The sequence below is a fragment of the Cygnus olor genome, chromosome Z (genome assembly GCF_009769625.2).
Source record: "Cygnus olor isolate bCygOlo1 chromosome Z, bCygOlo1.pri.v2, whole genome shotgun sequence".
In the NCBI taxonomy this organism is placed as follows: domain Eukaryota; kingdom Metazoa; phylum Chordata; class Aves; order Anseriformes; family Anatidae; genus Cygnus; species Cygnus olor.
In genome coordinates, this window is record NC_049198.1 from 2,712,351 (window position 1) to 2,725,330 (window position 12,980).

The window sequence follows — 12,980 nt, forward strand, 5'->3', positions numbered from 1 at the left end:
CAGCTGTTGCCCAGCTATCAGCCAGCTCTGTATGGCTTCGCAGCGGTAGGGGTGGTTGTGCTAAGGGCAAACAGCCACAGGACCGTGGGGAGCCCTGGGGTCTTTGTGGCAGAGCAGCAAATCGCCGTGTGCGCATGGCATGCCTGCTAAAAATGTTTGGAGGGCAAAAAGGGATTTTGAAACTTTTGTTTGTTTGTTTGTTCGTTTGTTTCCTGCTTGAAAGGTGCATCTTCAGCGGAGATGTCTGCCTGGGTTTCCGTCAGAGCTCCATTTCCTCCCCTGTGGATTTTACTTCGGGCCATTTGATATGCACTAAAGCACGCCTATCCACATCTTCACTAGCATTTTTGGTGGCGTCAGCTCCACCTATGTTGGTGACCCCAAACCCAGCTGTTTCCAGCCCACTGCCATATCCCCTGCCCACCACTGAGGCCAGGGCGTGCTGCTTGCCACTGCCCCATAAAATGACCTTTGGCACAAACCTTTGGCAGCTCTGCAGTCCCGTTTCCAGACCAGCCACTGCTCTGGGACCCTGTTCTGCACCCAGCTCTGCTCGCAGCACAGGCAGGATCTGGGTGCGGGCCCCTCAGCCACCAAAAAATGGGCAAATAAATCCAGGATTTCCCTGGCAGAGGGGAAAGGGGGGATCTGGGTGAGCAGGCAGGCAGTGGGATGCAGGCGGGAATTCCCTGTGGGATGCAGGTGGCTGTGCCGACCCCACACCACAATCCCCCCTCCACATCTGCACGGGGGCTTCTGGCCCTGCCGGGGGGCAGCCGTCGTCTTACCTCCTTCCTCCACCTTATCTGCTTCCAGGAGGAATCAGGGTGGAATTGCATGTCTCAGGAGCGGGGCTGGGTGGCTCGAAATGGAGCAGGGGCTCCCTGGGGGCTCTCAGCCTGCCCACAAAGCCGCCTGGGAAGCAGCTCCGCGATCCTACCCGGCACCTCGCAGGAGAAACAAAGCAGCGAGGGACACGAGGACCTGGGATGACCCCGCTGGGCAATGCCTGCAAGCTGCAGTTCCTTGGAGGGGGAGCAGCAGGAGAAAGTGGGTCAGGGCTGGAAAGGGAGCGAGGGACCTGTCCCACACCACCCCGAGGCTGCAGGGCGAGGTGGCCGCCCGTGGGAGGGCGATGCCGGCACGGGGCATGCCCCTCGCGGGACCGTCGAGGCACACGGGATGGGGCGTGCACCATGGCTCTGCGGGGGCAAACCCGACACCAGTCACCCTCATCCCACGCACCAGCGATCCCACACAGCAGCGTTGCAAATTGGTCCCCCGGTGAGCCCCAGGGCTGAGGTGGGGCTGGGGTTTGTCACGCAGAGGGTGGCAGCAGGGGACAGAGGCCACCGGCTGTCCTCCGGAGACCCCGGCTGAGCGCCCTGCGGCGGTGCCCGGCCGTCTGGGCTCCCTTCCAGCCCCGTCATGGGACTCCCAGCAAATCCCCCGGGGCAATCCGATCCGCGGGGCGCCGGCACCTATCGCCCTGGCACCGCGGGTTTTCCGCGGTTCAAGGAGCCAAAGTTCATTGATAACGGGGCCGGCACCTGGGGCGCGCCGTGCGGTTGTGCCACCACCCCTCGAGGGACGGCACGGGGCGGCTGGAGAAGTGGGGCAGAGACACGGCGCTAGGGGCATGAGGGCACTCTGCATCCTCCGCATAAAATACTGAGTCCCGCTGCCGTAATGGGTCAGGAAAAAGAAATGACCCTCATGACACATCCTATGGAAATGAAAGAGGTTGTATCGCTGCTAGTGGATGCTAGCAGTTTTTGTTTCAGGCAGCAGTCAGACTTGATGATGAAACTCTGTCTGAAGCCTCACGGAGACAAATTACACGTTTCCCAGTAGTCCTTGAATGGCTATCAAATGTGTCATAGTTAGGAGCCGGCCTAGAGGGACTTTTTCTCCAGTAGCTCCCATTCCAGGAAATGAGTCTGCCCTGTGCATTCTCTAAATTTGTCAGTGATCTTGGAGGCATCTTTGTTAAAATTAGAGCGCTTTGCTAAGGTTTCTAATAGCTCTTGAGTAATCGAGGTGGTGAGACAACCAGGCGGTGAAGCCTCACGTCCGGTCCCAGAAGAGAAGACCGGCTGGGTGGCAAGTGCCGGGAGCAATCCCATTGCACCGGGGGCAATGCCTCGCTGGCCAGCCCTCCGACGGGGCTGGCAGGGAAACCCCCACCTGCAGCACGAGGCATTCGAGCACTGCACGGTGTGCTATCCACCAAAAAAACACCAAAACCTCTCCACTTTTCCCCTTTGCCCTCCCTGGGCTGGGCCAGATGCAGGCTGAGCTTGGGGTGGGATGGGGGAGGGCTGGGAAGCCCCAGAGCAGATGTCCAACGTGAAATAAATGTGTGTTCGAGCCACCACATCACCGTCCCAGGCTGGCCTGGAGATGGCTTCACAGATGTGGCACATCAGCGCTCATTGTACTAGGTTTGCTTTGGATTTGGAGGCACAGGGAGATGGGCTGCTTGTCTTTTGTGCATTGAAAGGGAGAAGGGGGCCAGGGAGATGCGTGGCTGAGGTGCTGCAGGGCTGCTCTCTCCAGGGCTCTGAAGTCTGGTCGAGTGCCACTGGATGGAAATGCTGCGAGGAGAGCTTCTCCCATGACCCTCCAGCATTTCCCTGCGGACGAGGCTGCCAACGCCAGCAAACTCACAGAAAGAAGTTAAAAAAATCCAGTGCCCCCCCCTTGCCTCTCTCCCCATGAACTCCTTTGACCTTGGAAAAACCAAAGCAAAACAGGGCCGGGTTCAGACTCAGTTCACGTTGTAGATAAAGTTCAGCCTACTTCTAATTCTGTCCCGGCGGTTCCCACCAGAAAGCAGGCTCCGGCACGGCGCCGTGCGGGACAGACAGTCCTGGGGCTGGCTCCCCTCCGCCAGCACCCCCTGTCCCCAAAACCCCACCACCAGACAGGGTGCCCAGAGGGGACAGCGAGCATCCCGGCCACCCACGGGAGCATCTCCTTCATGTGGGGCTGATTGTCCCCCGCTGTGTCCAGCAGGGCCACCCTGGGCTGTGCCAGGTCTCCAGGAGATACCTTGGTCAGATGTATTCTTCTGACCTTTCTGATGTTCTGATGTTCTGAAGAACAGAGGCTTCACCCAGCCTCCCTGTTGTTTTTTTTTTTTTTTTCGGTTTTTTTTTTTTTTTTTTTTTTCCCTTGCTCCGTTTGGTTCAGCACCGTGGGGACAAATAGGTGGAAAGGAGGGGACACAAACCCAGCACGCCCCAGGCAAGGTGTTTGCACCAGCAGCAAGCATTAAAATGGGAGAAAGCTCTTGTGCAGGGTGCTAAATTGGAAATATAGGGACCAGGGATGGTATCTTGTCCCCAAAAAAGAGCATGGGTGTGGGGACTGGCACAGGGCAGCTCGTGGTCCCCGAGATGTCCTTGGCTGGGGAAAGGGACAGCAGGAGCTGTGGTGGCCAAATGTGCCAGCACGGAGCTGGGAGGGGACAGGTTCATGCTGTTTGGAAACACGGGGCAGAGCAAGTAAGGATTTAAGTTACAGGACAGGGAGCAAACGGGGTATAAACGGGTAAATGGGGCTGAAAAGTCAAACCTAAGGGTTATTTAGGATTCGCACCTGCGAGACCCGTAAGCCCCGGCAGCACCGCTTGTACAGGTGCTCACAGAAGCAGCAGAGGGGCAGTTTTGGATAAGGAACATACAGAATAAACATACATTTGGATAAAGGACATACAGTGTGTCTGTGCAGCGACAACAAAAACAGCAACCACGAGGCAACCTCCACATGCTATGCAGCCACTCTCCCAAATGCTTTTCCCTGCCTCCCCAAAAATAAGACTGCATTGATCTCAGGAAATCGTCCCAAAACCTGATTTTCCAACGGTACCAAGCATGCCGCGTGCTTGTGCTCCACAAGAACTGCAGCCCAGGCCTGCGAGCCGGGGTTTGATTTCTTGCAATCGCTGTAAAACACAGCCCTGGGGACAGAAGTTACCTTAGCTGTAAAACAATACGTGAGCTGTGTTTCACAACCTTTGCTGTCTTTCTCTCCCCAGAGCAATATTTTAGAGCATTTGCCCTCAAACCAGTTTTTCATAACACAACACGTGTAATTACCAGCAGACAGGTTTTTGTAACCCATCTCCCGACACACCTTTAATCCTCTCTGCCCCCCGCCCCCTCCTCCTCCAACCTCTGCTTTACCGAAATGGGGCTCTTGCAGGCTCGCTTTTTGAGCTCAAAATCTACAAATCTCAAAAAAGCGATCTCAGAAGTGCAGTCTGAGCTGGCAGGGAGCGCTTCTCACTAATTTTGGGTAACCGCTGGGACGTGCAGGGCATGGACGGACAGCAGGAGATCCCCCCTCCTGCGGGGGAGGATTCGGGGGATGTTACCGAGGCAGGGGTGGGGAGTGCTGGTCAGGATCAGGCCGTGCTCCCGGTGCCCCTTTCACGGAGCAGAAACATTTCCCGGGAACGCTCGATGGGAAGTTATTGAAAAGGTCTGTGCTAATAAAGTGAAAACACTTTGTTTAAATGTTATTGCTACAGCAACACAACATACATTGAAACGAGGCGCTTTGTTTGGTGAAAAACTCGGACGGTTTAGGACAGAATGGAATTTGGAAATCTCGGCATTTCTCTTGAGAGGGACTGTGCATTTTTTCCCCATGAGCGCTGTGGCATGGCTGTAAGCGGTGCTAAGGAGCGAGCCGGCTCTCACCCGGCGCTCTGCGAGGCACCCGCTCAGCACGCAACCCGCCGAGACCCTGCCCCCGTGCTCATGCTCAGCTGCGAGGACAACCATCGCAGCTCTCCGGGAGCCCTTTGCATCTCCAGAAATGTTTAAATCATTAAATCACATCCCTGGGATGGGATATTAATTTTTTTTAATTTTTATTTTTATTTTATTATTATTTTTTTTTTTTTCAGAAGTTAAGCTCTAGGCATTAATTCAGAAAAGTCCTGTGGGCTGGGATAGACACGAAGCCTGGCTCAGTAGTCACATTTAGGTAGCCACACAAGGCTTTGTAACTGGTGAGCAACAGTGTAGGGTCCAAAAGGAAGAGGCCATACAGCCTAGTGGTGTGTGTTATTGTTGTGCAGGGGCCATACAGCCTCGCGGTGTGTGTTACTGTTGCACCCTTGTTCTTTTTGTTGCACCTTTAGGGCATGGTCCTTCATGTATGGCAAAAACACTCCTTGTGCCCAAATCGCCGAAAACCATCAGGAAGCTGCCCCAAACTTCCCCCCCCACCGATCAGGGTGACTTTTGCAAGGCTCTGCGTGCCTGCACCCCAGGCGAGGTTGCACACCCACGCACGTGGGTGCGTCGGGACGCCCCGGCACCACGCACATGGGGAGCCGCACGTGCAGACGTGGTGCCTGCGCTGGCCCCAAAGCCCTCAACAAAACCCTATTTTCTGCAGGCTTTAAGACAAGGCCGGCGTGGCCGAGCTCAGCAGGTTTGAGCCCAGCCGCAGCGGGGATGCTGCTGGTCCCCACCAGCTCCCAAGGCTCCACACACCCCAATTCCGACGCAAAAAAATGCCGGTCACAGCTCCGTCTCTGTTACCGAAGCTGAAGCAAGCTGCTAACAAACGCAGCCCCGGAGAAGGGTTTAATTACAAAGGCAGCGACTGCGGCTGTCCCACCCTGCCGGCTAATGGCCTGTTTTTACTTTTGCCAAAGCAATAATCATTTAAGCTACATTTCAGCTCACAAACACGGCAGCAGCGCCATTATGTTAAGTGTGAACTCGCTTTGTCACTTAGATGGGATTTGTCTTTGTTATCCATTTTGCCACTAGCACGAGCATTTAAAAACTCCACTCATTACTCAGTATTAGAAGTAGAGCTGCTGGAAGAGGAAAACATCCCTGTTATTTTGCAGGTTTGCCATGCTTTAGGAAAGCAAAGCAAACTTGCTGTGATTCATGGGGTTTCTTTATTTGCTGCTGCCTGGGTTTTTGGCAGCCACGAGGAATTCACAGAAATATTCCTGCGTCTCGAAAGCTTCAGGCCTGCAGCAATGACCACCAGTCTGCTCCCAAGCCTCCTGTTTGCTGCATGCTGTTGTCTCACCGAAGACACCCTGGCGGCCCAGGGCCTGGCCCTGCTTTTGGCTCGGCTGCCCTGAGCTGAAGCTGGTCAGGATGCTGCAGCGGCAGCGAGCACAGACCTGGTCATTGCTTCCCCCTGCACCACCCTCAGAAAAACCCAACGCAGACCAGTCTGCAGAAGGGCCGAGCAGGCTTTGCATCACCTTCCCCATGACGACACTCAACTCAGTATCACTTTACACCTGTGGATGGGAAAACAACAGCAAAAATGATTATTTTTTTTTTGCTAGCTGTGCTCCTGACGAGGGACCGCGCTGCTGCAGACGTGCCGGTACAGGAGATGAGCCCCGGCCAGCGGCGGGACCCACCTCCTCCCACCCGCTCCTCTATTTATTCTGCAGCCCGGCTGTGCTGCAGCGAGCTGCGAGCACACACGCACGGTCACGTAGGGGCTTTCGCAAGAGACAGCAGGCTTCTCCAGCAGCAGTAACTGGAGCACCTGCAATTTTCTGGCCGTAGCCCGGGAGCCCGATGACACAAACCACTCACCTCGAGTGACCTGCGGCTCCCTGGGCGAACACTTGCATTTCAATTAGCTGAAAACCCTCTCTAATTGACTCCGGCTAGGCTGAGACGGGTTTTCCAGGGGAGACTGCTTAGAAAAACCACAGGTTTACATTTTTTTATTTTCTTTTTCTTAGCAGGTTGCATCGAGTAAAAGACGGAGTGGTCTGCTCCGAGCCATGATGCACCGCGGGGTCAGTCCCATCCCTGGTGCTGAGCGGTGCTGAGTCACCAAACGGAGCTGCAGGATCAGACCCAGGGGCTCCGTTTCGAAGCAGACACCACAAATGTTTTTTTTTCTCCCTTCATCCTTTGTTCCAAGCTAAGCAAAAGTGCCCCCAGACCACCAAAACTGACTGCACGTACCGACGAAGAGATGGGGAAACGTCAAGCTTTAAACATTTATTACTCAGATGATGCGTTTTATAGCATACAGTGGGTTTGGATGTTCTATAAACAAGACTGAATTGCCACAAAGAGTTATTAGCTCCCTTGTTTTAACAGTCTCTGAAATGCTGAAAACGATGAGTTTTTGTTTTCTCTAGTATGAAGATCTAGTCTTTATTCTCCCCAAAACCTTTCTCCTTTTTTTTTTTTTAAGCACTTAGTTTAACAAACATGATTAAATTAAAAACGTTGCTTTCTCAAATGCAAATAAATACATTAAAAAATGAATTGCTAGCATTAAATCCACGTTCTGCAGGACACCATAGCCCCGTTGGCCATCAACAGGACTTTGCAACCCTTAGAGTAGTTTCTCCTGAAAAATACTGCAAGTATCACCGGGACTGGCTAACAGCTAACACCAAGAAGAGCAAAATTTGTGTAAAGCCATAAAATACCCAGCGGGGAAATAAAAATCGTATTTCAGATTTTGAGAGACTTCCAAGTGAGGGATGTTATAAAAATAAGCAGGAAAATAAATCATAAGTTATTCTGACAAGTTTTCCTTCAAAGCCATCAATCATGCCAAGAATAGATACTAATTAATCTCCTTCGGGGGAAGAGGGGAACCAGGCAAATCGCTTACTTTGCCTTTTTTCCCCCATTCTCATTTCACCTCCGTACAAAGGAGACTTCTCCATACAGGAGGGGGTCAAATCCCTCACGGGGAAACCAAGCAGGCCGCTTTGTGGGCAGCCAAAGCCTCCAGTTTGGCAATGATTTGGCTGGGAAGGGGGGGACCGGGTGCTGGGAGCTCTGTGGGGAGCAGAGCCGGTGGCTCCGGGCATCACCACGTCCTTACACCAGCCCCAGGTTTGGCCTGACACGGATTTGGCCAAAGGAGGGTGTTCTGTCCCCAAAATGCACTGCTGCCCCCACCCCTCCACACTGCCTCGCCGGTGGCATCTTCCCTTCCAAATACCATGGGCTTCCCACCGAGGGACTGCAGGGATGCCAGTGGCAGCACGTAATTCCGGGGGAAAAAAATACTTTTTTGGTCAACATCTAGATTCTCACACACCAACAGAGCGACTGACGTACCGAGTTACCAAGCGGTGAGTGGCTGGATGAACGGACCCTAATGGCGGAGACAGACGACAGACATTAAAAAAGACAGATTTCACAGGAAAGCTATTCCACGGGAGAAATCCCAGTGATGGAGGACAAAGCCACGGGCCAAAGCTCCTCCGGGCTTTTCTGTTTTTCTTTTTATTTTTCTTTTTATTTTTCTTCTTTTGCTGCGTTCAGAGAACAGGCCCCAAGGGATGCGGAGCGGGATGCGGGGAGGCTCTTCTGGTATTCAAAAAAAAAAACCCCAGCAAAGCTTTTCCTCCGTTCTTCTCCCCAAAGCCCGACAGAGCAGCAGCACCTCCCTAGCCCCTGCTACCTCATTAATGCTTTCGACCGGCGGGGCCTAATTTACACCGATCGACCGCGTGCAGCTCGCACGTCGGTGGCTGTCACGACACTAAAGGCCCCTTGACAAATTGTCCTCACCACGGGTAATTTCACTCCGTTTGCTCAATTTAAGCCCTCGCTCCCCCTCCACTCCCCACACGCCTCTTGGCCAGGGCCAAGGCTGCTCCGGGGCTGCTGGCGGCGACTTTCCGGGCTCACACCGACATTCACGCCTCCACTCCCTGCGGGGCTGGGAAGGCCAAGAGCAAGGGCACGGCCCTGCTGTCCGACACTGACAGGCCTGATGCAGTCCATCTTCTTGCTGACACCTCCCGGCCTCTCTGCTCTTCTGTGGCAGTGCTAACATGGCTGCCGGGCCTACATCCCCAGCCCAGGAATTGGCCTGTGCAGACATGGGCCGCTGAAGCTCCTCTTTCCAGTTCCTTTCCTCGTGCTCCACGTGTGGATTAGAAAATGTACCCACAGACAACCTCATGAAAAGTTCAAGTTGTGCCGAACCACACGGCCAGGACGCTCAGCTCCTGAACATGTGCACGGGGAAGCCTCCTGCCCCTCGTACGCAGGCCTGCAGCTCCCTAAGGCACCCGAGATCGGGATGGCAGCGCGGGGTTGGGGCTTCCTCTGCTTCTCTCCCACCTCACCAAAATGAGCAGTCAGGGATTTCATGTGGACATCATCGGCAGATAAGAGAACTAGGAAACACCGAGTCCTAACGCCTGCTGGTCGCCACTCACTTGCCATCCATACTCAGTACACTTCCAGCTCCGCGGGGCAAATGCCTCCCCAAATCCACCATCATCTCCCCATCTCTCCCATCTCCCCATCTCTCCCATCTCCCCATCTCTCCCTTCTCTCCACCTCTCCCTTCCCCCCATCTCTCCCTTCTCCCCATCTCTCCCACCTCCCATCTCTCCCACCTCCCATCTCTCCCACCTCCCCAGCACCATCCCAGACACCCAGCATTCAGCAAAGTGGGGTCCCCCCGCTCCCCGCCTCACCCTGCTCCCTCCGAACACGTCACCCTGCGCTCGGGGACATGGCACCACTTACACCAACCAGGGCACACAGCTGCCCCTGTACAATGCACACCTACAAATACTGGATTGGAAATGCAGCCAGTTAGAAGCCAGGCTCAAAACCTGTATTTTTGGCTCTTCATCGTTTTCCTCTTCTTTTTTCCCTCCTTTTTTGCCATGCACTTCTTGTCTTCTCTCTACTGGTTTCCCAAGAAGAACATCAAGTCTTCATTTCTCCATTGCCCTGTACATTACTAGGCCCAACTACAATGGGCCTGGTTTTAAACGTATTATTACAACCATGACAGTAATTACAATAAAGCACTCTTTCAACGGAAACAAAAAAATTACAAAAAAATAAATGGGTTATAGTTTAGTGGATGGGGGATGCGGCGGCTTTACCAGCCAGAGCAAGCAGCCCCAGCATCCCGTGTTTCTTGGAGCTCCCAGCTCAGGGCACACATTTTTCAGTTAATCTGCGAGGTTACTGGCAAGAGAACTGTGGCTATGTTACTTCTACAGTGGCTTTTGGGCTCCTTAAAAATCCTCCTCCTACTTCAGCATCTTCACGTAAACCATTTGTGAGCTCGCAGGAAGGCGTCACTTCCACGTCTCCGCGCTGATCGCAATTGTCCGTTCACAATAAAATAAAATAAAATAGAATAAAATACAAATGACCAAGAAAAACAAAACCCAGTGCAAATAAGAAAGCCATCCTGCTCGCCGGTTGGTGTCCGAAGGGGCGGCGAGTAGACGGAGGGGAGGTGGGGGAGCAGAAAGTCGAAGACAAGAGGAGGAGGGGGGGGAAATAACGAAAGCTCCGCTTGACAAAAGCCGTCAATTATGAGCGTCTGGTGTAGTGTGTGTCGTGCTTTGTCCTCCCGGGACATCTGCTGCGTGCTGTCTCCTACCAGTTGGCCAGGGCAAGCCCGGAGGACGGTGTGAAAACAATACTAGCCCCCACTCGGGCTCGCTTTTCCAATTCGCTGTCTTCTTTCTAAAGCCAAACAATAACCCGGCGGGATGCACTGCTGCTGGAGCAACGATTTCATAAAAGAAACCCTAAAACAAAAACACGGCAGGGAAGAGGGGTGGCACTTGGCGACACAGCTGAAAAGAAACATGCTTCTCCCTCCCCACCCCACGAACGTATTCTCAAGCATGCTGGGGTTTGTCTGCTTAGGTATTTAAATCAGAAAGGCGCTCGCCGGGCCGCGAGAGCCGGATCCCGCTAAGGTGCATGTCTCCTTCTCGCCCCTTCCCACCCCTCCCTGCCCTGCCCCTCAGGCTGTCAGTTTTTGGATTGTCTTGTTGTAGTACTGCGTGATGGTGGGCGTCAGCGGGTTCCAGTTGTTGGCGTGCAGCTCGATGACCTCCAGCAGGAGGGACCGCGTCAGCATGGACTCGGAGGGGCACAGCATCTTGTCGCGGGCGATGGCCAGCAGCTCCGTCATCATCTCGGGCAGCTGCTCCTCCAGCAGCCGGCCGGTGCTCTGCAGCTGTCGGGACAGAGGGGTCACAGGCGGCACGTTAAAGCGCGAGCTGCCGCCACGGCTTGTGCTACCGTTGTGTTTCAGCGGGGGGGGGGGTGGGTGAGGGTTGGGGGGCAGCCAGGAGGGGAGGAAAGCTGCTCGGCACCGCCGAAAATGTGATGCTGGCAGGAGGGCAGCGGGACGCGAGCTGCAGGTGCTGCCGTGTCACAGCTTGCGGGCATGCACCGAGCCGACTCCAACAGCAGCGAGGCAGTATTTACACAGTAGGGCTGTTTTCCAAAAATATGCAATATGCAGCCTGCTCCTTTTTTTTTTTCACCCACATTTCACACTCCCCCAGCTTTCCCCCAGCCGGGCGATGCTGTGATGCTGCTGTTGGTGAGGTCCCTGATGCTGCCCAGAGCCGCGCGCTACGGGCGAGGATTTCGAAAGCGCTCGCGCCGGGCTGCCGTAGGAGTGAGTGGTTCAGCTCCCACTGACTTCAAAGGCGGCAGCACCGCGTGCTTTTGAAAAATCCCACCTAAAAATCAAGCTATTGTCAAAACAAAGTGCGCGCTGTGATGTGGTATCCCTGCCTTTTACCTGCTCCCTCATTTACGCGCTGATTCACAGCTGTCAGTGACTCCCAGTCATTAATCTGACTAAGCAGGGCTCTCCTGCATGCATAACAAATCCTGCCTGCCCTTTGCACAGCGCCTGGGTCTGCATTTCCACCCGTCGCACCTCTTTTCCGAGGATGGCCAAGTGCTTTTAAAGCAGAGTAAGCCCCAGAAAACCCCACCTCAGAGCAGAGAGCATGAGGTCTCCATCACGCGAGGCTCGCAAGGCATCAGGGATTTAACGGAGAGTTCTCAGGAGTCCTGACCTTAAAAATGCAAACTCTCCTCTTCAGCCGCCTGCCGCTTTGCTGAATTTCAACCATCCAGCTGCAGTTTTGCAGCCTACTTCAACCTCTCTCTGCAAGGCAAGCATCAGTCCCCACGGGCCAATCACTTCCAAAAAGCGAAGCTAATGAAACTTTGTAATTCCACCCGTGCTATATTTGTACCAACGTTTCTCTGCAAAGCTTTCTGAGCACACCAAGCCTCTCTGCGGGAGCCACTGCCACTGCATGAGCAAAGGCAGCGTGATGGAGCCTTTGCTCCAATACAGGTGGTTTTGTGCTTAAAAATACCGCAGGGTGAGATCTGAAGGGATCTGGAAGAGATTCAGAGGAACCGGGATGATAGGAATTAGTTTTGTGGTGGGACCCCAGTGAGCAAATTTGGTTGCATCCATTCACAGGCATTGGAAGCACAGAGGCAGAGCCTCCTCTCTTATCCCATGGTGCTGTCTTTTGTATTTGGCTGTAACGCAGCTAGGTGACATGGCTCTGGGTTTGGGCACATGCACAGCCAAGGACAGAAGGGGCAGAGCAACGAGGAGGGGCCGGTGGCATCAGAGCTTCCCTACCTCCATGGAGCAGCAAAGCACGGCGTCCTCCTTCACGTCCTGAGATTGCAACAACTGCAAGAGAGAGGAGAGAGGGGGTGAGTGGAAATGCGCGACCTCCTCCTCCTCCCGCTGGACCTTTTAGATTAACAACTTTCGGGATACATTAGTTTAACAATGCTTTTTTTCATCCCCCCGGCAGGCAATGAGAAAATGCACTCGTTCCACGTACGCGGCCAGGAAACACAGCCCTCGGATGACCGTACCCAGGCAGCAGAGCAGCCTTTTGGGAGGGCAGGGCAGTGCTGGGCTCCTGCCCAAGGGCTGCCCGCCCACGGCCAAGCCTCCCCGTCCCACTGGGACAGTCTCCCAACAGCCACGAAATCACCCGATGGCAGAGTGCTAACGTCCGGCGCGCTGTAATTAATACGGCTCCTTCCAGGCTGATTATATACGGTTGCAAGCACAATGGTTCCAGTGAAACTGTTGTGTCTCAGGTGTAAAATTTTCTTCTGGAGCAATGCTGCTTGCTGAGAGCACGGGATTTTCCCCGGTCCCTTCTCACT

At 54.1% G+C, this 12,980-nt stretch overlaps 1 protein-coding gene and 1 long non-coding RNA gene across 18 annotated transcripts in view; both read right to left on the bottom strand.

Annotated features, from left to right (window-relative positions):
* Positions 1-7,002: 7,002 nt before the first annotated feature.
* LOC121061555 lies at positions 7,003-9,396 on the bottom strand. The gene is made up of 2 exons (XR_005815153.1): positions 9,333-9,396; positions 7,003-9,290 (listed from the first exon to the last, which is right to left on the bottom strand). It is a non-coding gene; the product is annotated as an uncharacterized LOC121061555 (long non-coding RNA).
* Positions 9,397-9,667: 271 nt separating this feature from the next.
* The window catches only part of CTIF (cap binding complex dependent translation initiation factor), a 135,623-nt gene continuing 132,310 nt past the window's right edge, over positions 9,668-12,980 (bottom strand). For all 17 annotated transcript variants that reach the window (XM_040540567.1, XM_040540565.1, XM_040540559.1 and 14 more), the window contains 2 exons: positions 12,436-12,489; positions 9,668-10,989 (listed from right to left, as the gene is read on the bottom strand). In XM_040540567.1, coding sequence (XP_040396501.1) covers positions 10,774-10,989; positions 12,436-12,489 — 270 coding nt within the window. In that variant the 3' untranslated portion in view covers positions 9,668-10,773. The remainder of the gene's footprint in view (positions 10,990-12,435; positions 12,490-12,980) is intronic.